The 23,790-nt window shown below is 37.7% G+C and overlaps 2 protein-coding genes across 4 annotated transcripts in view; one reads left to right on the top strand and one right to left on the bottom strand.

The window, feature by feature from the left end:
- The window catches only part of LOC109084832 (dynein regulatory complex protein 11-like), a 40,364-nt gene extending 32,138 nt beyond the window's left edge, over positions 1 to 8,226 (bottom strand). Inside the window, exons 1-6 of one of the 3 annotated variants that reach the window (XM_042725649.1) lie at positions 7,561 to 8,226; positions 5,821 to 6,148; positions 5,415 to 5,534; positions 5,114 to 5,293; positions 2,751 to 2,822; positions 2,386 to 2,588 (exon numbers count right to left, since the gene is read on the bottom strand). In XM_042725649.1, coding sequence (XP_042581583.1) covers positions 2,386 to 2,588; positions 2,751 to 2,822; positions 5,114 to 5,293; positions 5,415 to 5,534; positions 5,821 to 6,148; positions 7,561 to 7,571 — 914 coding nt within the window. In that variant the 5' untranslated portion in view covers positions 7,572 to 8,226. Of the gene's footprint in view, positions 1 to 2,385; positions 2,589 to 2,750; positions 2,823 to 5,113; positions 5,294 to 5,414; positions 5,535 to 5,820; positions 6,149 to 7,179; positions 7,473 to 7,560 lie in introns of those variants that run through there. The other 2 variants (XM_042725650.1, XM_042725651.1) reach the window with 2 other exon arrangements.
- Positions 8,227 to 10,094: 1,868 nt separating this feature from the next.
- LOC109084855 (atypical chemokine receptor 3) lies at positions 10,095 to 15,565 on the top strand. Its single transcript, XM_042725648.1, has 3 exons — positions 10,095 to 10,250; positions 13,330 to 14,322; positions 14,667 to 15,565. Exons 2-3 carry the CDS (start codon positions 13,378 to 13,380, stop codon positions 14,808 to 14,810), a joined length of 1,089 nt encoding a protein of 362 aa, XP_042581582.1. The 5' UTR covers positions 10,095 to 10,250; positions 13,330 to 13,377; the 3' UTR covers positions 14,811 to 15,565.
- The last annotated feature ends 8,225 nt before the right edge of the window (positions 15,566 to 23,790 follow it).

Genomic DNA, 23,790 nt, shown 5'->3' with positions numbered 1-23,790 from the left:
AACATAGAGAGCTGGTTGAACACAGCTCGTTCGAGTGTCTTTGCAATGAATGGAAGAAGGGATACAAGAATATAGTTTTCTAGAAGTGCTGGATTTAGAGATGGTTTCTTCAGCAGTGGGCTTACCCGAGCCTGCTTAAATGCTGAGGGAAATGTTCCAGAGTGAAGAGAGGAGTTGATAATGTGAGTAAGTGAAGGTATGACTGAAGAAGAAATCGCTTGAAGGAGGTGAGTGGGGATCGGATCCAGAGGGCAAGTAGTAGGATGACTGGACAGGATAAGTTTGGAAACGTCCGTCTCTGAGAGTGGAGAGAAGGAGGAGAACGAGTGAGCATTAGTCGTTGTGAAGTTATCCTCAGTCTGCGGCGTGGAGAATTGGTCACTGATGGTTCTTGTCTTATTTGTGAAGAAAACTGCAAAGTCATCAGCTGTAAGAGTCGATTGAGGAGGAGGTGGAGGCGGATTAAGAAGAGAAGAGAAGGTTTTGAAGAGTGTCCGAGCGTCACAACAGTTGTTAATCTTGTCGTGGTAATATGATGTTTTAGCAGTGAAGACGTTTGCAGAGAAGGAGGAGAGGAGAGACTGATACACACTGAGGTCGGTAGAGTATTTGAAAATTGGACAAAAACACAGACACAAGACTGTGTACTAATCAGCTTTAGGAAGGGAAGGAACTACAATCCTATGAAGAATAACATAATCAAATTAAAACAATGAAGAAATGTACATCTATTCAGTTAAAGTTGGATTAGAAATGGACATTCCCTGCAAGCTCTTTTGCCATGATTTGCATGCTATGAATCTCTGGTGGAATTTTGTACAACATCATGGATAATCTTGGAATATTTTTTCACTACAAATTCAGCTGTTAAACATGATTATTTTATAAATAATAATAAAAATAAATAATAATGTGAATAGATGGCTTTAACAAAATCATACTGATTCCAAAAAACATTGAAACCTCTTTAAAGTTTTATAAGTTAGCATTAAAACCTATTTTCCCTATGGAGAAAATGAATTGAGTTTCACTTCCGGGAACCCTACTGTATGTTAGCATGATGAAAATTGTAATAATGGTAAAGCGTTTATATGTTTTACAGCATAATACAGAATAACTGTTTAAATACTCCACCTTTCGCTCTTCCACTTCATCAGCACATGGAAACCATGCCAAAATACTTTCACCTTGCAGGTCTTGACCTGGTATCCCATACATCCCTTATACAACCAGAAGGGGCCCAGCAAGGTCATTGGAAGGGGCCAGAGAAAGGGGCAACTAACCGGAGACAAAGCTACTGAACTCCCCCCACAACACTGTGTTGTCTAACTGAGATGACTTATGAGTTGTCTCTGCATTAATGGGCAGCAGCATGCAGTGGCAGGCCGTAAATCAGGCTGGAATGCACTAATCAGCCCAGTCTCACTCTACACACTTGAAAATAGCACATGCATTAGCTAAGCATAAACAGCTCTGGGTAAAAGTGACCATCGCTTTGACTGCTTACATTCCAGCCTCTGCACAAAAGGAAGAGACGAAAGACCAGGAATGTACTTTACAATTAGTGTGAAATAAGGGATTGTGTGAACGGAGATGCAAGGAAAAGCTCTTGAGAGTGTGGAAGCAAGTTAGCAGATTAGCAAAAGGAGACAGGTAGAAGATTGCATAGAGGTGATTAGTTCCAGAGATTCTGAGAAAGTAATTGAGGGAATGCCTAGGAACAAAAAGCCCTTTTTTCATAAGTGGATTATTATTGAAATTTTGCCACAATTTGCTGCAATTACTTATACCATATTCTAATCATTATTTAAATTTTTTTTAAATATATATTTTTCAAGACAAAAAGTATTTTTAATTATTAATATATACATGTCATTACTTTTTTTTAAGGTCATCTGATTTTTTTAAATTTAACCTTGACATATAGTCAGTAGGGGCTGCACAGCTATTAAGTTTTTTAAACCACACACACACACACACACACACACACACACACACACACACACACGCACACACACACGCACACATATACATACTGTGTGTGTGTGTATATATATATATATATATATATATATATATAAATTAAAAATTAATTATAACTTATTTTTCAAAAATGTCATTATTTTTTCTTCCTTAGGATTTATCAGTTTTATCATCCTGACTTTTCATTGACTTAATATTTTATTGACTTATATATTTAACAAAATAATTTAAATAAATTATCTTCAAGAAATGTATTCAAGCCATTGTATGTATGAATTGCATTTTTCCTCAATAAATTAACAGATAGGAAACAAACTATCCATCTTTGACCCACCTATGATTTTTTTATTAAACTGTAACCCTGCTTAAAACTGTGTATCTGTATTTTCGTGTATGACTTACCGACACTCAAGAAACCACTGGCGTATTTGTTCTTGCAGGCTCTCTTTAATATCTGGCCCATCGACAGACCGCACCGACTCTTTGATGTTGACCAGTGCCTTCTGGTACTCAGCCTCATGCTCCTCCTGCACACAATGCCTCCTGCTTTCCACCTGCTGGGCATGCAGTTGGGCAGGGCTGGGTGTCATTTGCTGGGCTGGTATCTGGAAACAGGGAACCAGGAGACAAGAGATGGAACTGACAACTGACAACAAAGGGTACAAAAAGTTCAGAATGTGGTTTGATCAAAAATAGCAGAAGATATGTACAAAACAACAAATTCACTTTTCACAAACAGTAAACTGGCAGAGCATCCTGGTGTTTACCATTCCCAAAAATATCATCTCCTCTAGACACTCCTTGTTGACCCTCCTCCTGTCCCGATACCCCCGCCAAACCTAGAAGACAAAAAACTAACTTCATAATAGCAGGAAAGACAGAAAACTGAGCCTGAGGACACATACCAGAAATGATACTATCATAGTCACTTTGACATCAAGTACATCCTTTGGCTCATGTTATCTGGTGAAAACAATCTATCGTCCTCTTGCATTTACTGTGGATTTTTGGATGACAGGAATGTACTGTACTAACAGCAACCGAAATTCTGATCTGACAAACTGATTTTTATCATTCAGGTTGTCATTGAGGATGTGGCGTGGTTCATATTTCGATAACCTCAACAACTAAGGCAAATCAGTCTCAAGACTCAGTTTACATTTCATAACGCAGGCAAGGATTATTCTTGTATTTTTTTAATAAATCCCCCTTTTTAGTTTGAACGACAATAATGCTTAAACAGCAATAGCCAACTGAAGAGAGAGGATTATGTTTCCAGGGTTTCACAGCACAGAAATCTGCTTTGCTGTGAGCTACAGAATGAGAGCGAAGGGAGGATTAGACCTTGTGAAAGCAGCCTTGCAGTGTGAAAGCCCAAAATCTCTGTTTATCACCTCCTGTAATCGCATTCACTACATGGCACAAATGCTTGTTGTATGAGCTATTTGAAAGTGAATTACCCATGAGCTAACCATGAGGCCCTTCGTCGATGCTTTTCTGTACGTTTTCACTCAGCAATGTCAGTTTCACACCTGCACTGCAAAAAACTTCAGAGCTCCAAAATCATATCTGCTATCTCTTTCAGGCTTCATCTATGTCTGGGTTCAACAATCGTAGCGAACACTCACTCAAAAAGACGTCAGGATACATGAGCTCAGATTTCATGATTAGGATGGCACTGAAAAACAACACCTAAAATCCAGGAATGCTTTCCTTTCCCCATCTCTCAGCACTACAATGCTAATATCCCTCCTGCTGCCAAAGGGCCTACAAGCACATTATTCCTACAGATGACTTGGACATATATCTTTTATGCTTGGATGGGATCGCATGTCATTCACAGTCCTTTGTTGAGCAGACTTCATGTCAAATGTGACAACTGATGACTGTGATCGGCGATGGCCTGACCTCTACAGCATTTGAGTTCATGCACAGGTAGGGCAGTAGGCATTACCTCGCTTGTGTATGATGCTAGATCATCAACTTCAGTTTAAATAATGATATATTTATTGATGCAATCTTATAATGTTATGATGTGTTTATCCTCTTTAGGGCAGTTTTTTTTTTTACTTCCTAAATAGCCAATTGGCATATACTTTGATGACACTTAATGTGTACTCATAACATTCATTCATTAATACATGTGAGAAATGTTTACCAACCAACAAATAAATAAATAAATAAGGTTAAAAATTCAGGGCAACATGATGCACTCATATTTTTTTAGTTCTCCTAATGATTGTCTTAATTGCCCTGAGTAATGCTACTTTGTTTAGTCAATGTGAAAATGTGAAAATAACTACAATCTTGTTCAGCAAACTTCCAGTTAGTAACACAATAACCAAAAATAGAGAACCAAATATAGAGTTTTATAGAACATTTCACATGTAAAGTGAACTATGCTATCTTTGTTTCTGAAAGAGCAATCACAATGCAGAGCAAAGATATTGGGAATAGAATTACTGTAATTACTGTAAATTACTGTAAATAGACCACAATACTTCATACACAAAATCTCAAGAATGGTGACAAATGTAAAAATATGAACCTTTAAGCTCACAACAAAATGACTAACTAACAGTAATGACAAAACAACAAAAGAAAAAAAAGAGAAAGTTAAAGTCAGCAACACAAAAGATATTTTGAAGAATGCTTCAACAAAATGTACATGAAGCATAAAATTAATCCATACAACTTGACTGGTATACTCAATGTCTTCTAGTTTGTATCACTATATTTGATTTAGTGTATGCCTGCAACTGTTCAATGAAATTAACTTGATTTGAGAGTGAATAAAGACTTAAATTTAACCTGTTCATCATACAAACTAACTGTTTTGCTTAAAAATTCTTGGAATATATTAGTGAAGATATAGATTAATTGCATATTAAGAGCTTCAAAGTTCTTGAAAACCATACAATTTTTGGAATGACATGAGGGTGAGTAAATAATAAAAGACAAAACATTTTTAGGTGAACTATTCCTTTATATAGTAATATTTAAATTCACTGCATAAAAGTTTTCTTGATCATTTATCATTATTTTGCCAATTTCAAACACATCTATGCAATGCATTAGTAATTTAGCTGGACTAGAAAGTTTTTGTTGAAAAGCAAGTGATGCCTGATACCTTCTGAATGCAGGTGGCTGCCTGGTTAGGGTCCTGCATGCTAGAGTTACCCTGAAGTCTTCTTTGTTCCTCCTGCCGAATTGTCTTCATGAAGTGAGCTCTCAGTCTTCCCTGCCGAGCTCGCTCACTGACCTGCAGCAGCCACACAGCCCGCTCCAAAGACATGAACTGAACTGGCACCTGCTTAACCAGAAACCAGAACCACACACCTCCAGTATTTGGCACAGCTATTATTATTTGACTTGCATTACTTGTATTTGTATTGAGAGTTTTTATATTTCATTGACTGTGACACACTCACAGTTTTATGTTCCTGACATCCTCCTTTAGCCAAAATATGGGCCAACATCTTTTCTCTCTCTTTTAGTGCTCTCATCTTCTCCCTCACAAAATAGCGTGGAATAGGCACCTCAAGATCCTCCTAAAAAAAAAGATTCAAATTATTTTCAGCTATTGCAGCCCTGAATGGAGAAGGTCATATTTAAAATCTGTGCACTAGTGACCCCAATTAGCATCCACTAAATTCAGAGAAAAACAAGAGGCTTAGCTCACTAAAATCCACTTTGACATTGAGCAGCTAAATCTTCCCCAAACCCAAATCTCCTAAATTCCTTCCAGGCCCTCTGCTCTGAATCTACAACCACAAGAGACCAAAACATTCCCAGCATTCTGTACATGCAACAGTAACAGTATGTTATCTCACTCACAGGGGTCATTTTGAAATCCTGCAATATGTCATCAAAGTAGTGAAACTCTGAGTACTCCAGCTCCACCATCTCATTCTTCAGCTCTACAAGACGTCCCATCACCCCCTCAAGAACCTGGTGCACAACACGCCTCTTTTGGGGGTGAACAATCTGATCATAAACCTCTTCCAGGGCACGGAATATCTTCAGGTAGCGCAGGTAGAAAGTTGCCAGTGTCTGAAAGACCTGAAGACGGTCCTTTTGAGGACGGAGCTGCATTGTGGGATATTCATCCTCCAAAAGGTCCTCCAAAGCTCCCTGAGCAGCATCCCACATTTGCCCATATGAACTGGATAGAGGAAACGGACATTTATGAGATAGCAGTCCTATAAATTTGATATTTTACTTCTACTGTCACTTTATTTAGAAGTGTATGGATAATGTGGATAAAACAATGATTACATTTTCACATAAAAAAATGGTTTATTGTATTTATTATGAATGGCAATTTATATAGGATTTTTTTAGGATTTAAAAATTCCATGACCTTCCACAACAATCTGTCTTTGAAATGCAATCGGCAGAGACATGTAAATCCGCAGTAGTACTTGTTAACAGGCCTAATTACACCTGCTGAAAGCACCTGCCCTCTGGGAAAGTTTTCCCGGCCCTCTGTTTTTAGACCCTCAGGCCAAAATTAGCACCGCCTGTGTCTGACTGTGTAACCTAAATGTGGGAAACCACAGAACGCACACTGAATTCACCGTAAGTCAGCATATTAAGCCCCATAATGGAAGAAATCCCCTGACAAACATTATTTCTCCATTCCTCGTTTTCTAAAGTTGAATACACATGAATTCCACAGATGTCCTCTGACCTCTTTGACTCCCTTGCGTGTGGGTGCTCCTTTTGTGATTGTTGAAAGAGTTCATGGCGAGGGTGAAACCACCTTCTTTTCTTATTCTGATGGGCCCATACAGTATTGTTCCCCTCTGGGCATTAGCACTGCCAAGAGCTACTCAAATTGAAGGGATGGCAAAATCAAAGGAGAGGGACGGGATAGTTAGAGCGGGAGGGGGGACTGGGGAGGAGCTGTGGGAGGAGGTTAGAAGGGTGGTTGTAAAACAACATTTGCAATAAAATAGAGAGGCGCCCTATTAAAGATATCTAAAATATGGCAGACAACAAAGGCAGAAATACTACAGTTCACTACAAATCAGCAGTAACTAACGGATGTCCACAGAAAATAGTGAATGATGAGGAAAAATCCCCTTGCTTGGGGAATTAAAAAAATGTTATTAATACATGCAGTACTACTAAATGTAATGCTCTTCTTTAGAAAACTAATGCTGTAGGATGACTGAAAATAGCATACAGTACCTCAACCTACACCAAAGCTGATTTAAATCGCTCCTGTTGGAGGACAAAACTACTGCTGGTTCTCAGTAGTTTGGCTCTGTGTTGTCATAGGAACTGCAATTCAATGTAGACTTTCTCCTAGTAGGCGTTCTTACTAGAACTCTTTTCTTTTTTTGCAACTTCCTTTTTTGCACATAGAATTGTTCGCATATTCCCTTGATATCAAGTTATACAGACAATTCTGAACGTTACAGAGTTAATAGCTATAACAAATATTCACTTTTTCCACACAGACATTACACACTTTTCGTTAATTATAAACACTATGGTGGTTCTTGGCATCACATTAACATTCCCGTTTTACAGTGAGGTGCACAAAGTAAAAGGGCAGTTATTACTCACCTCTGCGACATCCTTAGTGATTCCACGCGCTAGTTTAGAAAGTGCTGTATTTGAATATCAGAGGGAAAGCATAATTGCAAGCCGCCGCTTTCGAAACTGAAATGGTTAAACGAAGCGAAGTAAGGCATCCAAGCAGTAAGTCTTGATTAGAATTCATTAGTTAAGCTAAACATTTCTAAGTAGAGTTGGACAAGTCTCGCGCCAGGCAGACTGTGGTTTGCGCTGCGCTTCTGACAGCTACCATGGCAACGAGATCAAAGCCTCTTCACTGCTTCTGAGAGAGGGGGGATCGAGGCAACTAGTTAAAAACGGAATACAATACTCTATCAACTATAACACATAATGCGATTCTAACACATAATGATAACTCTGGCCGGTCATTTTTTATCGTTTTCTTATCTTATCCGAAAAGCCGCGAGCATAAGCCTCTGTTACTAACAAGCTCTTGTTTGGCATCCCGCTGTGCAACACAACACAACACGACGCCACGCTTGCGTCGCTCAGCTCATTCAATTTATGAATGCAGTTCGGCCGTTTGTTAACAAAGCAATTTGGAAGAGTCTTCTGACGCAGCATGTTTTGAAATAATTGATGTCACGTTGGAAGTGAGCTATTCCTTTGCTTGTGTGATCTGCCACATATTGTTTGAATTCTATAGCCAAAAGACCATGTGGGCAGGTAGGTATGTAAACGCAGACTGTGGAAGTGCAATGTGAAATTTATTTATCAATGGATGCATCATTTGTCCTTGTCTCATACTTTCCTGGTGGTCCAACCATGGATAAAAGTTTCTAAAAGGGCTCTGTGTTCTCTTACAGGCTTCCCTCTATGATAGGATGTGAACAGCTACAGGCTCCTGACAGCAATTTGTTAATAAAACTGTCAACAATGAGGTTTTCAAAAAAATTGTGATATTTTTGTTTTATAGACAGGCTGTGTTAAACCCCCGCAAGTATTTAATCCGAAACCAGTGGGGTTTTTTTTTTGTGAAAACCTTTTTCTTTCCTTTACTGCAGACACAAAGAATGGACTCCAGTGAAAACTTAATAGCTAAGATGGAAAGACCATTTTAACAATCTTTAATTTGGAACATGTCTCGGTTTACCAGACTACGCCCTTAACTAAAACCAAATGTTTTTCAACTGCTGGATTTCTATGCATACTTTGCACAAAAAAAAAAAAAAATCCTGTTGGTTTCCACCCTGTATGGTCTTCAAAAAAGAGACCATTGAACAATCAAATGTTGGTGAATCTGGTGTGAAGTTGCATTTAGAGAACTGTTATGCTGGAAAGTCCTTGCATGTGTATGTACATTTAATGCATATTTTCCTATTTCAGGGACAGCTCCACAATTTATGTGCATTGTTTTGGCAGGTGTTCCATCTCCTTTGATATGTTTAACATGGAGAAGCACATTGATTCAAATTATTCACACAATCAAAAAATAATGCTGGCAAGACTTAATGCTTTCCATGTAATGTTGTGGTTACAGTTGCATTCATCTGGCTTATCTCTTTCCATCAGTACCCTCACATTTCTAGAGGAAGCCAAATTATGTTTTGGAGTTGAAATCAATGCACTAATGCTTCTACAGTCAAATGCATTATTTCAATCCATACTACTGAACAATTTATCCCATTATTCCATTGATATTTGTTGAGAATGTTTCATTTCAGTTTCCACTTTTCCATATCACACACAATAGTCAATGGCCATTATCCAGAAAATATAAAGCTAAACAGAGGCCAGCTGAAGATTCAGAACAGGTGAGCTTCCTTGTGGTTAAATTTAGCCGACTGCCTGGAAGTCTTTGAGGGATTGCCAAGAGGATGCAAAAAGAATAAAACAGTCGTGGGACAGGAAAATAACAAAACCAAATTCACCTGCTACTAACAACAGCATGTTGCGAGTTGCATTTTAAGTGAGACCTTAACATGAAGTATTAAGTCATATTACCGGTAATATGATATTATAATAATAAAGTCATATTAATATGATATTAGGCCCTATAATACTTGCATATTTATTTATTATTAGTAATTATCAAACCAGAGTACTTAACAGATCAGTTGGTACATTTAAATATGAATAGCTGTATTAATTTATATATGACATAACTATTTGAATGGCATGTTAGCAATATAAAATATTTATTGTTACAGTAGCCTATTCATGAATGAAAAGTGCAAAGACTAGGCTATCTAAAATGCTTTACTGATAGCTTATAAAAATCTTGAGAATATTTGTACATAAAGCATATTTCAGCCTGTGAAACTGGAGAAACTTAGAAGTCCTCAGTGAAACTTTCGCATGCATATGCTTCTTTGATTTTTTTCTTTTTTTCTAAACAACTCTCGTGCGAAAACAAAAACACAAAAGCTTATTCTGAAATTCGAACAATCTTTTTGTTTATATCGCTATTTAAACAGGGAGTGGAAATCCGATGTGTCGCACGTCCGCACTCACATTGTTGTTGGACAGAAACTTGAGTGATTCACTTTTCCGATCGGCCTCGGGAGGCGTTACTCGCAGCACTATATCAGCAAGTGCAGTCAGAGAGCAGAGGGACAATCACGCCATCCTCTCGTGCGGATAACCACAAGACTTTGACATTTTCTCCAGGTTTCGGAATCTCGTTACCAAAGGCTGCATTTAAAAGTCCAGGAGCACCAAAACGTACCGCAAGGATTGTAAGTTTATTTTTACGTCTTGTTTGTGTGTGCACGTGTTTGTGCGTGATATATTTTGGTTTTAGTGCAGCCTTTTCATACGCGTATCGGACCATACTGATATCCAAACACTTAAAACTGGTGATATAAGGTGTTAGGCCCTATAAGTTATCAGTGTTAATATTGCCTTTAAAGACTAACGTAACCTGCTTTAATTTTACACTCGGAAAGTTAAGGTAGCCTACTTAAAAAGCACTTAAAAAGCTAGCCCGAAACTCTCTGTTGGAGGTGTGGATTAGCAGTGTCGCATCCCGCGGATTTGTCCCTTTAATACCAATGTCCACTTGTATTTCATTTAACATAAAATGAATGCTGTTGCACATTAGATAATAGGTTACATAATTTTAAATCCATATTTTAAGAGTAGGTATAAAGGGGCCAGGTAGAGGAACTTTCTTTCGAGACTCTTTTGGTCTGTTTTCTCGGTTCCTGTGAATCCATTCATGTTAAAAGTGAGGTTGCTTGTTGGTTGAGGTATAGAGAAGCCGCGGTTTTGTAAATTTTTAAAATTGCATGTGAATTTATCGGGAATTTAGGACCAAAGGTGGTTTCAGTGATATATATTCACTTCTGTAATTGAAACTCTTCTCAAGTGTTGACTCAGGCAACTAGCTATTATTATGAGCTATTTGTATTTGCAGTAGTTTCTATTTATAAACAAAAATATATTTATATAAAAATATGTATTTCTGATTTTTTTTTATTAATTACATTATAGTAAATATAGGAGCTTATAGTATTAAATTAACGTTCTGTGGGATTAATTAATTTAAATTTCCTTGGTATATTAACCCACTTTTTAGTTTACTTTAATGGGATTTGTTTTGCCCATTGTATTGTTGTTACATTATTTTCCTCACAATCACACTTACAGTGAAAATTTCATGCTTTAACCATGACTGATGATACCCCTCATGATTGCAAAATACTTGGAGTGAAACAATACTGAGTTTCAAGGGAACTTAGAGACTTCAAGTGAGAGAGACAGGGAGAGAGGGGGAAGGAGAGGACTGGACGGAGAGTCGCTGTGTCCACACAGCTAACTCTTTGTGTGGGCAAGTGTGCTTGTTGCCTTGGGCTTTGAGATCAGGTGAGGGGGCCGTTGTGTTTGAGCAGTGTAAATGCAACAGTTTTACAACAAGGCTGGGGGACGTGATGGTGGTGCTTGGGGCCGTATGTAATGCCATTTTATGACACCTGATTTTTTTAATTGCACCTGGTAAGTCAGGTCAGAGGTTTACGCTGCCCTCTCTGTCTCCATAACCTAATGATGTCAGAGTGGAAAGCTGTAAAATAATTCCAGCTCTGTCATTGTTTTGGAAGACCTTGCTGTATGTAAGGATCACAGGATGCATTAAGAGCAGCTGTGTCACTTCTCATATTTCCTTTAATGATATTAAGGTCAGGCGTTAACTGTGTTCCAGGGTCAAAACAGCGGGTAGATTTGGAATGAAAATAAACAAGCCTAAACAAATTCTATCACTTGATGGTTCTTTAGCAAAACACACGTTTGCAGTTGTATTTTTTTTTAACATCAGGCCAATTGGAAAATGATATTTTGTTTATATTAAACTTATTTCTTTATGTTTACTTTAAAAATGACAGATTAAGAAAGAGCTTAAGTGTGTTTATCATTTCTGCTTCACTGCACAAATGTTTAAAAGCATACTTATATGTTGCAATTTTTTTATTATTATGAAAGCCCTGAGGGTTGAAGATCCAAATGTGTGATTAGAGACGTGTGTACATGTGTTTTTGGGAATGTGCAAATGAAAAACTTTGACATAACGCCAGTGTGTGGCTGTTCTCTGTTCTCTTTAGCTTTTGCCAGTTCAAAGCTTGGCATCCAGTCCTAAAGCTGAGCATATCATATTGAGAAAAGAACCTTTCACCCCTCTGTGTCGCAGAGGGAGCAGTCCTCGCCCATCCTCCTCCCTTCTATCTATGACTTGTCTCATTTCTAACGGGGATCTGTCTCTCTAATGCCTTCCAGAGGTGTCACACTCTGTTCCCTATCATTGTACTCTATCGCATGGCCCATTGGTTGTGTTGAACTTTTTGTATAGGGAAAATCCCATTTGCCATGGATATCTACTTAGTTTTTCACCGGGTCACTGCATGGCAGCAGAGGTCTGCCAACAAGTATTTGCTCAGCCATCTGAGTTTTGCTTCTGGGCATCTAGTCCTTATGTTAAGCAGAGTAGTACAGCACAGCCTTTAAGCAATGAAGCACTATTGCTTTTTTATTAATTTAGTTGGATAATATCACACACAATAAAGTAACACTAAAACAAATTTTGAACAATTTGTAAAAACGTTGTCTGCAAAATCAGTCATGCGGTGCAACACACATGCAGTCGTTCATGACTGTGTTTTAAAGTCAATAAACCTCCTAAATATCAGAAAATGTGACCTTTTTAAGACAAGGCAAGGGTGGTTCATATTGTGAAATGTCATATGGTGCAACTCTTCAAAAACATAATATTTCTTAATAAAAAGTTCATATTTGTGAACAAAACTTTTTAAAAACCTTTTTAAAAAAATAATAATTAGGATGTATACAATCATGAGTATTCAAGCAGAGAAAAAATATGCTATCACTTTTTACTTGATGGTTACACCACATGACACTGATTAAATTGAAGGTCTTCATGAATACAAAAAGTATGAATACAATGAATGTGAAAACTAAGATTTTTCCATGTTTATTCTGGACACACTTTTTTTGTTATTAACTCTTCCCTCTTTGATTCTGTGACACTGATAGCCTGAATTTATTCATATATTTAGTGCAATCCAGTAACCCTGGGAAATAAACCCATGCAATGAACTCTTCAAGAAAACATCCTCTTATGCAGTACAAGGTCCTGCCCTCTGACTAGGGACCCTGGTGTGTTCGAGATGTTTCAGATTATGTGTGTTTTATAAATAAACTTTCTTTGTTATACATTTTTCTGTCCCTCTGAGTTTAATTAGACCCTATTCTTGCTATGTTTTGTCTGCCTATGTGTCATAACAGTCCCTGTTTTTTTTGTTTCAGGTCACTGCTGTTGTGTCTCAAAAGTGGCAATAACAAAGACGTGCCAAGATGAGTGTGAACGTGAATGACTTCAATGACATTTTGGCCGCACTGGGTGATCTGAACTTCTCAGCCCTTGATGATAATATCTCCCATGTGGAAGTGTGTCACAGCACCTTCAGCCAGAGGGCTTTGCTCTATGCCCTCTCTATTCTCTACATCTTCCTCTTCATCATCGGCCTGGCTGCCAATGCTCTGGTGGTGTGGGTGAATGTGCGATCTGAAAGGAAACGTTATGAAACTCACCTGTATATCCTCAACCTTGCCATCGCTGACCTCTGTGTAGTGGCCACTCTTCCGGTCTCCATTAGTTCTCTGCTTCAACTCGGCCACTGGCCGTTTGGTGATGCCATGTGCAAAATTACACACCTGGTCTTCAGTGTCAACCTCTTCAGCAGTATCTTTTTCCTTACATGTATGAGTGTGGACCGCTACCTGTCCGTGAAACTTTTTGGAGATAGTCCCAGTCAGAGGAAGAGAAGGACCAGGCAGCTAATTTGTGTTGGCGTTTGGCTGCTGGCATTCTTTGCCGCCCTCCCTGAAACATACTTCCTCCAGGCGGAGAAATACAGCCATTCAGACATCATCATATGTAAACCAGTGTACCCGGTGGACAGTACTAAGGAGTGGATAGTTGGAATCCAAATGAGCTTCTTTGTCCTCGGCTTTGCCATCCCCTTCCCTATCATTGCTGTGTTCTACGTCCTCCTGGCCGGTACCATCCAACCCTCAGCTGACCAGGAACGTCGTATCAGTCGCCGCCTCATCTTCACCTACATTGTTGTCTTCCTAGTGTGTTGGCTTCCCTACCATGGAGCTCTCCTGCTTGACACTCTAATCTTTCTCAACGTGCTTCCCTTCAACTGCACACTGGAGAACGCTCTCTATGCAGCACTGAATCTCACCCAGTGGTTCTCTCTCCTTCACTGCTGTGTGAACCCCATCATCTACAACAAGGGGAAGTCGTGGCCTAATGGTTAGAGAGTCGGACTTGCAATCCAAGGGTTGTAAGTTCGAGTCTCGGGGGCCGGCAGGAATTGTAGGTGGGGGGAGTGAATATACAGCACTCTCTCCACCCTCAATACCACGACTGAGGTGCCCTTGAGCAAGGCACCGAACCCCCAACTGCTCCCCGGGCGCCGCAGCATAAATGGCTGCCCACTGCTCCGGGTGTGTGTTCACCACTTTGGATGGTCACTGCTGTGTGTGTGCACTTTGGATGGGTTAAAAAGCAGAGCACGAATTCCGAGTATGGGTCACCATACTTGGCTGTATGTCACATCACTTTCACTTTCACTTTCATCAACAAGAACTACCGTTACGACCTGATGAAAGCCTTCATCTTCAAGTACTCTACCAAAACTGGCCTCGCTAGGCTTATCGATGCCTCACGTGTGTCTGAGGCAGAATACTCTGCTGTGGAGAACCAGGGACCATTATGAACATTCTATGATGGTATTGATCAACACCAAACTTGTAATCTCAGAGACAAACAGGGAACAGTCTTGTAAATCTCTGTGGACGTCTTGCTCTTGATGCATTGCCAAATTAGATGTTTGTAAAATAGTGAAACAACTTTATATTCATAGAGTTTGCTTACCTTTATAAACAGATGAATGTTTATTCTTTTTGTTCAATTCAGTATGACAATTATAGATGTATTGAGAAAGCACTTGTATTGATTTGATTTGTAAGCACATGTAAGCGTAGTACCTCTAGCTAGGCTTTTGTGTCTGTGAAATTGGTGGAAAAGGCCCCGTTCTGGTCCTGGAGCCACAGAGAGACTCATATAATGTAACCCTTTTTCCACTTATCTGTGGCTTTCTTACATCTGCTCAAAAGACTCCAGCATGCTTAAACTATAGGTCATGTTTTCATACACATTAATGTACAGTTATGTTATGTCTGGTCAAACGGAATGGAATATTGAAAACCCAAACAACCGAGTGGAGAGAAACGAGTCCAAATCAAGATTAGATAAAGCTATTGTAAATTGATGTCATGCTGTATGCTATGCGTGGGGAAAATGATACACTTTTTTGATAAGTTGTACATTTCAAGAACAATGATAGCAGCATTTGTAAATGTTTTGTAAATAAAATTATATTTATATACTCTGTGAATGTGATCAGTGTTTTGAAGTACTGTCTGACATATAAAAAATGTGCCATTAAAAGATGTATCAGTCTTCTCAGAATTGTCTGAAGGATTTGTGTGTGTGTGTGTGTGTGTGTGTGTATTACATATTAACTCATAAACACACTTTTTAAGCATTTTATTTAATTATTACATGCCTATGTTATGCTTTTATCTTTTGTCTGTATCTTTTACAATACATTTAGAAAACATACACTACTTCTGATATCCAAGATCATTAATAAGTTACAATAGGGTTGAATTTGTTTACATTACTAAATACACTAAAGTATTTGTTAATTAGGCGTATGTTTACACAACAATTTTGCTTTTTTTTTTTCTGGGTTATGGTGAGGCCAGTAATTGCCGATGTCACTTTGTAAAGAAACACTTTGCAAACACATAATACGCATGTGCATAATGTCAGAAAAGCGCACAAATTCTCAGAAATTTACACAAATTTGCATTTTTGTAGTAGAAGATAACGAGTCAAAAACTTGCTCTTTGAAACAAGTTTTCATTTTTAGACCCTCAAAACACAGTTTTCATGTAAATCAATTGGCAATACATAAAATGTTTTCAGCTTTTTAGTTGAAAACAGTCTAATGTAAACACCCCCTTAGGTTAATGATAACTTGATGTTTGTTTATAATTGTTTATAATAAATTTAAATGTTAAAAATCTATTAGTAAACATTGAAAATTAGCATTAAGCAAGATTATTATCATGAAGTATTACATATTAGTATTACCTTACTTGAAAGTCTTATCAAATCATTATATTTTGTGAATTTGCATTCATTTCTAAAATAACCCCTATGCATTTTTCATTATATGTTTAGCTTAAGCCTACATTCAGACTTACATTTGATCAAAGTAAAATAAATTTACAACTCATTTTTAGTGGAAAACTGCCCATGTGGCTTATATTGCCATGATTAACATACATTACTTACTGAGCCTGTGGGGATTGTTCATATGGGAATGGCTGTGTATGTGCTTGTGTGTGCTTAAATCTTCAGGGAGGTCAGACTCATTCTATATCTTCAGTGAGAAGGGAAGTTTGTTTAATCCATACCAACTGTTCCAGGAGTCTCGTTTTCTGTGCTTCTCCTTTGTAGATCTGAAGAAGTTCCAGGTGTTTGCTACAAATATACCCTGCTGTTGTTCCCCGTGACTGGGTTTCTAGACAGTGCAAATTAGAGAAGGCATTATTACCGTTCTCTTGGAAAGTCCGCAGAAACTAAAAAGGATTATTCTCTCCCGTAAAAAAAAAAAAAAAAAAAAGATATGAAGCACCGATTTATGATTTTCACAAACACTAATGTTTTGGAAGGAGAGTATATGACTTGGGAATCCCCTGAATCAAAAGTAATATAGAAACATAACCTGAACTGTTTACTATGTGCGTTGTAACCTGTTATTTAAGAAGTATTACTTACTGCATTTAATTAAAAGACAGAAGGTTCTTGTTGCTAAACATATTTTTCTGATCACGACACATCTTTCAGACCCCACTGTACCGCATACCTCATTTGGATGATTTCATAAACTGTCAGCACAAAAATTTGTTCTAAATAGAATCCCAGAGAACTTTCATTCACATCCTCTTGAAAGACAGCTGTTTAGTCCAAACTGAGATTTCAATCTGTAAAGATGCATAATGAGCGTGAATATGGCAGTTTGACAGAAAGTGCTAATGTGCGAGACTCTACAATAAACCTTTCATAGCATCTTCATATGGACTGGATATTTGCTATGAGTAAAAGCAGTTTATCTGCTTTTGTGGGTGGCAATTCTACACTGAAAAAGAAATTTATTTATTTATTTATTTTTTTTTTGTCAAAGCTCTAGTTTCATTAGGAGCCTTTAACATTGCTTTTGGTACAATTATCCATTATAGAGAAACAGAATAAATGAGACTTTACTCTAATAATGCTTTGACTTCATTCTTAATACAACTTTATTCTTGAAATCATTTTGTTACTTGTTTTAAAGTTAGACAAGAATCTTGTTCCAGGATAAAAATCCAGATTTTGTTCTTTCCACTAAGACTTTTACAGTCAGATTCAGCTGCACTGTCTACAGAGTTCAGCTTCCGCAGAGTGATTCAGGAGAACACCTCTCCAAAAGTCAGACTGATTCATAATGTTTTTGTGTCAGTATTGTGATTCATCATCTGGGATATTCCCTTGGCCCCTCTTAATTGGGGAAAGGTGGCAACAGTAACACTGTGCCAAAGAGAATGGCACAAGTGAAACAGAGAGAGTGATACAGAGAGCCCTGAGAATCAGACAATAGAGTCACTTTCGGTGGATCAGTTTACAGGTAAAGAGAAAGTGAAGACTGAAAGGTCATTAGCACTCTAAGGTCATTAATAAACCCTGCTGGGAACCACCCTGTGAGAGAAACTAATGGGCCATCAACCATCTCACTGTGTTTAGCCTGTAACACTGCACTAACTCGCCCTTCAATTCCATTGTTTGGTAATGAGACCACAAGTTCAATTTCACATGGTTTGTGTGCGGGTCAAGATCTGTCTGATTGGGCCGAGATTCTGAACCAGTCACAGTTGGGAGATGAAGAGGACAGCTGAGTCTGGAAGGATGCAGGCAAAAGCGGAAGAGGCGATCCACATGATTATTTTCTTACGGCAGTCCTTGCTGAACAGAGAAGGGTTGTTTTGGCAGACGAACAATGATGGGAAGATTATTTTTCTCTGGGCATCAGATACACTTACATCAACCCACAAAAAAGGAGATGACAATTTCCTTTCCTTGGTTATTTGTACAAATTTTGCATGTAACCACAGTATCAGTGAAGTTTCAATGTGTTTAGATGTATTAAATGAGAAACAAGGAAGAGTGAACTTTGGCAAACAAAGAAATAGAATAAAGAGAAATGGAATAAGAGACAGACAGAAAAAAAGAGCGAGACACTATTCCCCCTAGGGTTTTTAGGCAGTGGATGTGGAAACAAATGAGAGTCATTTCTCTTCTCCAACAGTTTTAACCTTTGATACAATAATAACCCTCTGTTACACTGATGGATTTCACCAGCAGAAAAATGTTGACGTCTTGAAAATGAAAATTACGGCAAGAAATGTAGAAAACTCCTGACTTCTGGATGTTGACATTAGAATTCCTTCACACTTAGAGTGATTATGTGCACCAACACGCTTGGCTATGATTCTGACATACTGTCTGATGTGCTTGGATGATCGCATTTTTGAAAACAGAATAAAAATTGGACCAAGCAGCTGAACAGCAGCATAAAACATGCTAAGACATTAATTTATGGAGCAGTTCTGCACATAACCATTTACTGTGAATTACTCAGCATTCATAATGCCAGTGAGTATAAGTGGCAGGCTTTGAGCTCTGGAACTGTTCTTCTGAGTATGTGCCTAGATGTATTAAGGGAGAGCGGGGGCTGCTCATGTTGGTGACAGACGTGTGGGCGGAGTCTGAGTTTGAGTGAAGGGCTGGGGCACTGCTGTTGTTTTGTGGAGAAAAAGAGTTCACAGGAGACCCATAGCTTGGAGCTTGGGCCTTTGGCAGAGAAAAAAACATGGCTGAATTTTAGCATGAGGGAAAGGCCTTGCGCTGGCCTCCAAGACACGGTGCATTTGTGTTCTGAAAGCTCAAGACATAGTGAGAGTTTTTTCAGTCTCCCTGCATGGTTTAAATTCAGCCACAGATTTCATTCATATTGAAATGATGTTATAACATGTGGTACAATGGACAGTAAACCCACCGTCACACACATAGACAGCCAGGATTGAATATATGGACATCTATATATACATACTGTATGTTTGTGTGTGTGTTTGAAATCTGCTAATTCAGTGCTCAGTTATTATCATCTATCATTGGTGCTAAATTATTATTAATGCTTCCTATTATTATCAATGTTGACAACAGTTTTCGATGCTTAATTTATTTTTGATTTTTTTCAGGATTCTTGATTAATAGAAAGTTCAGCATTTATTTGGAACAGAGATCATTTGTAACATTATAAAGGTGCCTTCATGGTGCCATAGAAGAACGTTTTTTTGTCTAAATGGTTCCATAAAGAGCCTTTAACATCTGAATAACCTTTCTGTTTCACAAAAGCTTCTTTGTGGCATAAGAAGGCTCTTCAGATTATTAAAAGGTATGGAGATGGTTCTTGAAAGAACCTTTGACTGAATGGTATTTGTGGAACCAAAAATGTTTTTTCTATGGCATCGTTGTGAAGAACCTTTTGAAGCGCCTTTATTTTTAAGAGTGTTGTTCTTGCAGTATTTAAAAAAAGTATTTATTTCTTTTGTTCAGTTTGACTGGTTTTCACAAAAATATTGAGCAGCATTCAACAATGATAATAAGAAAGGTTTCATGAGCACCATCTCAGCATATTATGACTTCTGAAGGATCATGTGACACTGAAGACTGGCAACTACAGTGCATATTAAATTATATTCAAATAGATTTTTCATAGTAGTATTTAAAAACATTTCATTAATATTTCATATATGTATTCATGTCTTGCATAACATTGTCATATTAAAAGAAAGAACAAGCACACAAAACCATTCACAAAATTATTATTATTATTTATTTGTATTTTTTTGTGGAGGGAAGTGAGGGGTTTCAAAATATGAAAAAGTGAAGACAAAAATTCTTGGACTTTCCCATTGGTAAATGTGGAACATGTTCATTTGTTAATGTGATGAACTACACGTGTGGTTATTTAGCTTGGACATCTGTGTGAACTTTAAAGGGACCGACTTTATTCTTTCATGAAAAATGACCTTGAGATCAGCTGGTTAAAAGCAATTTTAAAAAAGTGGATCAGAAAAGTTAGTTCAGCAAAAAGGTCTCTTGTTTGCAGATGCCACTTGGTTTGATATTTTGTACGTTAATGAAGTTCAGACTTAAATGACCAAAAATGTCCATTGAGGGCATACAATACAGCATTTATATTTTGTGCAATGTTATCTACATATACTAATACTTAAGTATTATAAATGATCATGAGTTAATGTATTATCAATGAACATTAATAAGCAATAGTATCTTGATAATTTAACAATAACTTTTTGTTGTTCATAGTTTCATACTTTTCTTGTAATTCATACTTAATGTAAATATACTTTAACATTATTGTAATGTGCTACCTTTTTCTTTCTTTTTTGAGGATGTCATTTTTCTGATGAATATTATATTTGGCCTTCTCAAGTACCCCACACGTTTTTCCTTTCTTTTTGCATTCTTCTTAAAACAATCATATATTACAGAGGACTGAGTGGTAAATGCTGAAAAGCTCACGTATTAACTTGGAATGACCCACTGCCTAAATTTTACACACATCCTTGTTCATAAATAACACTCTGGCCAACTGTCAAACCCTCAGACTTCTGCTTTCACAAGCATTACAGTAATTTAAAGAGACAGGTTTAAAGTTCATATGATACTACTTATACTATTGTGCCCTTCCTGGTTTCCTAAAGGACAAACTGTTTCAAGACAAAAAGAGATAGAGGTGAAAGTTTCATACTTAATGACGCATGTAACACATTTAGTTTCTTACATATCTCATTACAACGCTCTCTCTTGTTCACTGTCACACAGCATTAAGGAAACATTACACCACCAAATCTCCTATAAGGCCAGTTAAACTGGCTTATACAGGTTCAACGGTTCCTCACTGGCATCTCGCTTTTCTTAAAATCTTCTTTTACTTTTCTGGCCCTCATTAAGAGGGGGGATGGTGGCTTTTGTCTGGATTTCACTTCGTTATCAGGGACTATTTGTCTCCCATCAGGTCTAGCTGCAGCTCATGCTGGCTTATCAGCATTTAGATATGGTGAGAGATGTTTAAAGCAGTGGACAATTGTGAGACCATTGTAGCTGTCCAGCTTATGCCAAGTGTGCAGGACTGTATGCAAAGCCATTAAGAACTACTCTTTAATGCTTCGCTAACTCACTGGCACAGTGAGAGGCAGCGTGATAAGGAGAAAAGAGAGAAACAGTGAGAAAAGTGTGGGCACATTCAATTCAAAACAGCGTGGGATGTGATCGAAGAACAGGGTTTATGACCTTGACCTGTGCTGATGCTGTGACTGCTTAGCAAAACTTGACAAAATGCCACAGTGCCACAGATTCGAATTGCTAATGCTAATTAGTAAGCCTTTACAACAAAATAGAATTTAAACAGTTCTAAAAGATTAAAATACATTTTTTATTTATGTGAAATATTTACAAGACAATAAAATTAACATTCCATTCCATTTCCACAGCTTATACTGTAGCAAACAGGATGAAAACTTTAACTTGTTAGCTTTCCACAACACTCTATCTATGCTAACAAAAACATGTACTCTGGTCAACTGTGACGATGCTGCCTCATTTTTTTTAAGTAACCTTTACATTCTACAGTAAGAAAGAAATTATAGTAATTTACAGGTATGCTGCACAAGGAATAAGAATCCTTTTTTTAAAAAAAATGGTTACTTTTATGACTTGAGACATGCAGCCAATAAATGTGACACAGCTACTGCTGAACCTGGTAAATGAATGAATGACCTTGTACTAGAGACAGAACTTGCAGACTGATACTCTGAGGAAACTACACCTCAGATCAGGTGTGAGAAATCTGTTGCCCCAAGCACTCTGTGGACATTCAACACCAAATCCCAGCACCTGGACACCTTATTCTTTCTCTTTCCTCCACTCTCGATCTTGGTTTCCCATTTTCTTCCTGTTCTTTTTATATTTAGGATTAGCCTACAGCTATGAAAAGCCACATTATCCCATCCATGACATCCTGAAGCCCTCTTTATAGGCAATCACTGACCTTTGAGATCCCACTATGTGACAAAAAGTTTCTAGTTTAAAAAAAAAAAATATGTCAGAATTTACTCCCAGTCATATCATTCCAAACCTGTATGGCTTTCTTTCTTCTGTGGAACACAAATTAGACATTTTGAAGATCAAGATTTATCAAGATTTCTTGTGATAAACATTAAAACTTGCAGGCCTTAAATGTGCTCTACTAGGTATGATATGGCAAAAGGTAAGTGAAAAGTGTGCTTGCATAAAATGCATTCCCACAAGAATTTGTTTGAATAACATTTGGTTAAACTGCATTCTGGGGTAATTCAAACAGCTCTTGCCGGTTGGCACGATCTTTAAAGGCTAATAGTGCTTGAATATATGCAAGTCAGCTAAGCTCATTCAAAGCAAATGAAAAAGAACCAGAGGTAGAACTATTTTTTTTTTAAATAACTAAAAGCCAGAGCGAATGTTTTGCTTTACAGTTGTTTTTACAGTATTGCCTGACACATTCAGAATGACATTACACATGATTGGTGTGTTCCTTAAAACCCTATCATGAAAACATATCCCTCACTTTCCACTAGAAAAATCTCTGAGCTCATATGCAAGGTTTCTTTCAAAAGACGAATGAATGCAAGACCTTCAGCGGCTGTACAGACCTCACCTGAGTGTTGAGTGAGGGGTTGACTAACCTGGGAGGTCTGTGGTCAAGCCCAGGGTGGGTTTACTAAAGGCAGGTGTTGGATTAGTGGAGCAGGGAGCCCACACATTCCTTCATGAGAGACGCTGAGGGTCAGCTTTAAGACATGCTCCATGGCACACAAACTGGCCCATCCTCCATTCTACACAGTAAGACCCAGACTAAACGACTCCGAGATGGTGGGGAGAGAGCACATACATGGGCACTCATGCACACACACACACACACACACACACACACACAAACACACACACTTGGAGAGACATTGCAGGGCAGAAAAAGAAACAGCATTTCTGTTCGCAGAAAGGGAGCAGACACAATATTTATTTTTGCTTTTCATTTTCTAAGATAAGTTTCATTTGCTCAGAGAAGTGCAAATAAATATGTCAAAGCATATTCCATGAGTTTTCATTTGTAAGCCACTTTGTTTTCCCAGTCTCACAATAAAAAGGCGGCAAATAACCAGTTGATATGATCAATGCCGTTTGTTGAATCATCATCTAAATACATTTTTTTTTTGTTTTGCGTTCCTGTTGCTTGCTTCCAACATTAATTGTATTGCACCTGAATTATTTTAAATTTTTATCTAATATTTATATTTTATTTGTTAGATTTCAATTTCAATTATCGAAGAAGAGGTTTACTCATTTTAGTTAGTTAACAATAACAACAGCACTGTCTTTCATGAGTTCACACCAGTGTTTTTGTTAACACAAACTAAAATGAAATCTACAATTAAAACTAAATGAAAAAATTTTTGTTAACTAAA

Source organism: Cyprinus carpio, chromosome B6 (genome assembly GCF_018340385.1).
Source record: "Cyprinus carpio isolate SPL01 chromosome B6, ASM1834038v1, whole genome shotgun sequence".
Lineage (NCBI taxonomy): Eukaryota > Metazoa > Chordata > Actinopteri > Cypriniformes > Cyprinidae > Cyprinus > Cyprinus carpio.
This window is presented reverse-complemented; position numbering and strand designations above follow the sequence as displayed.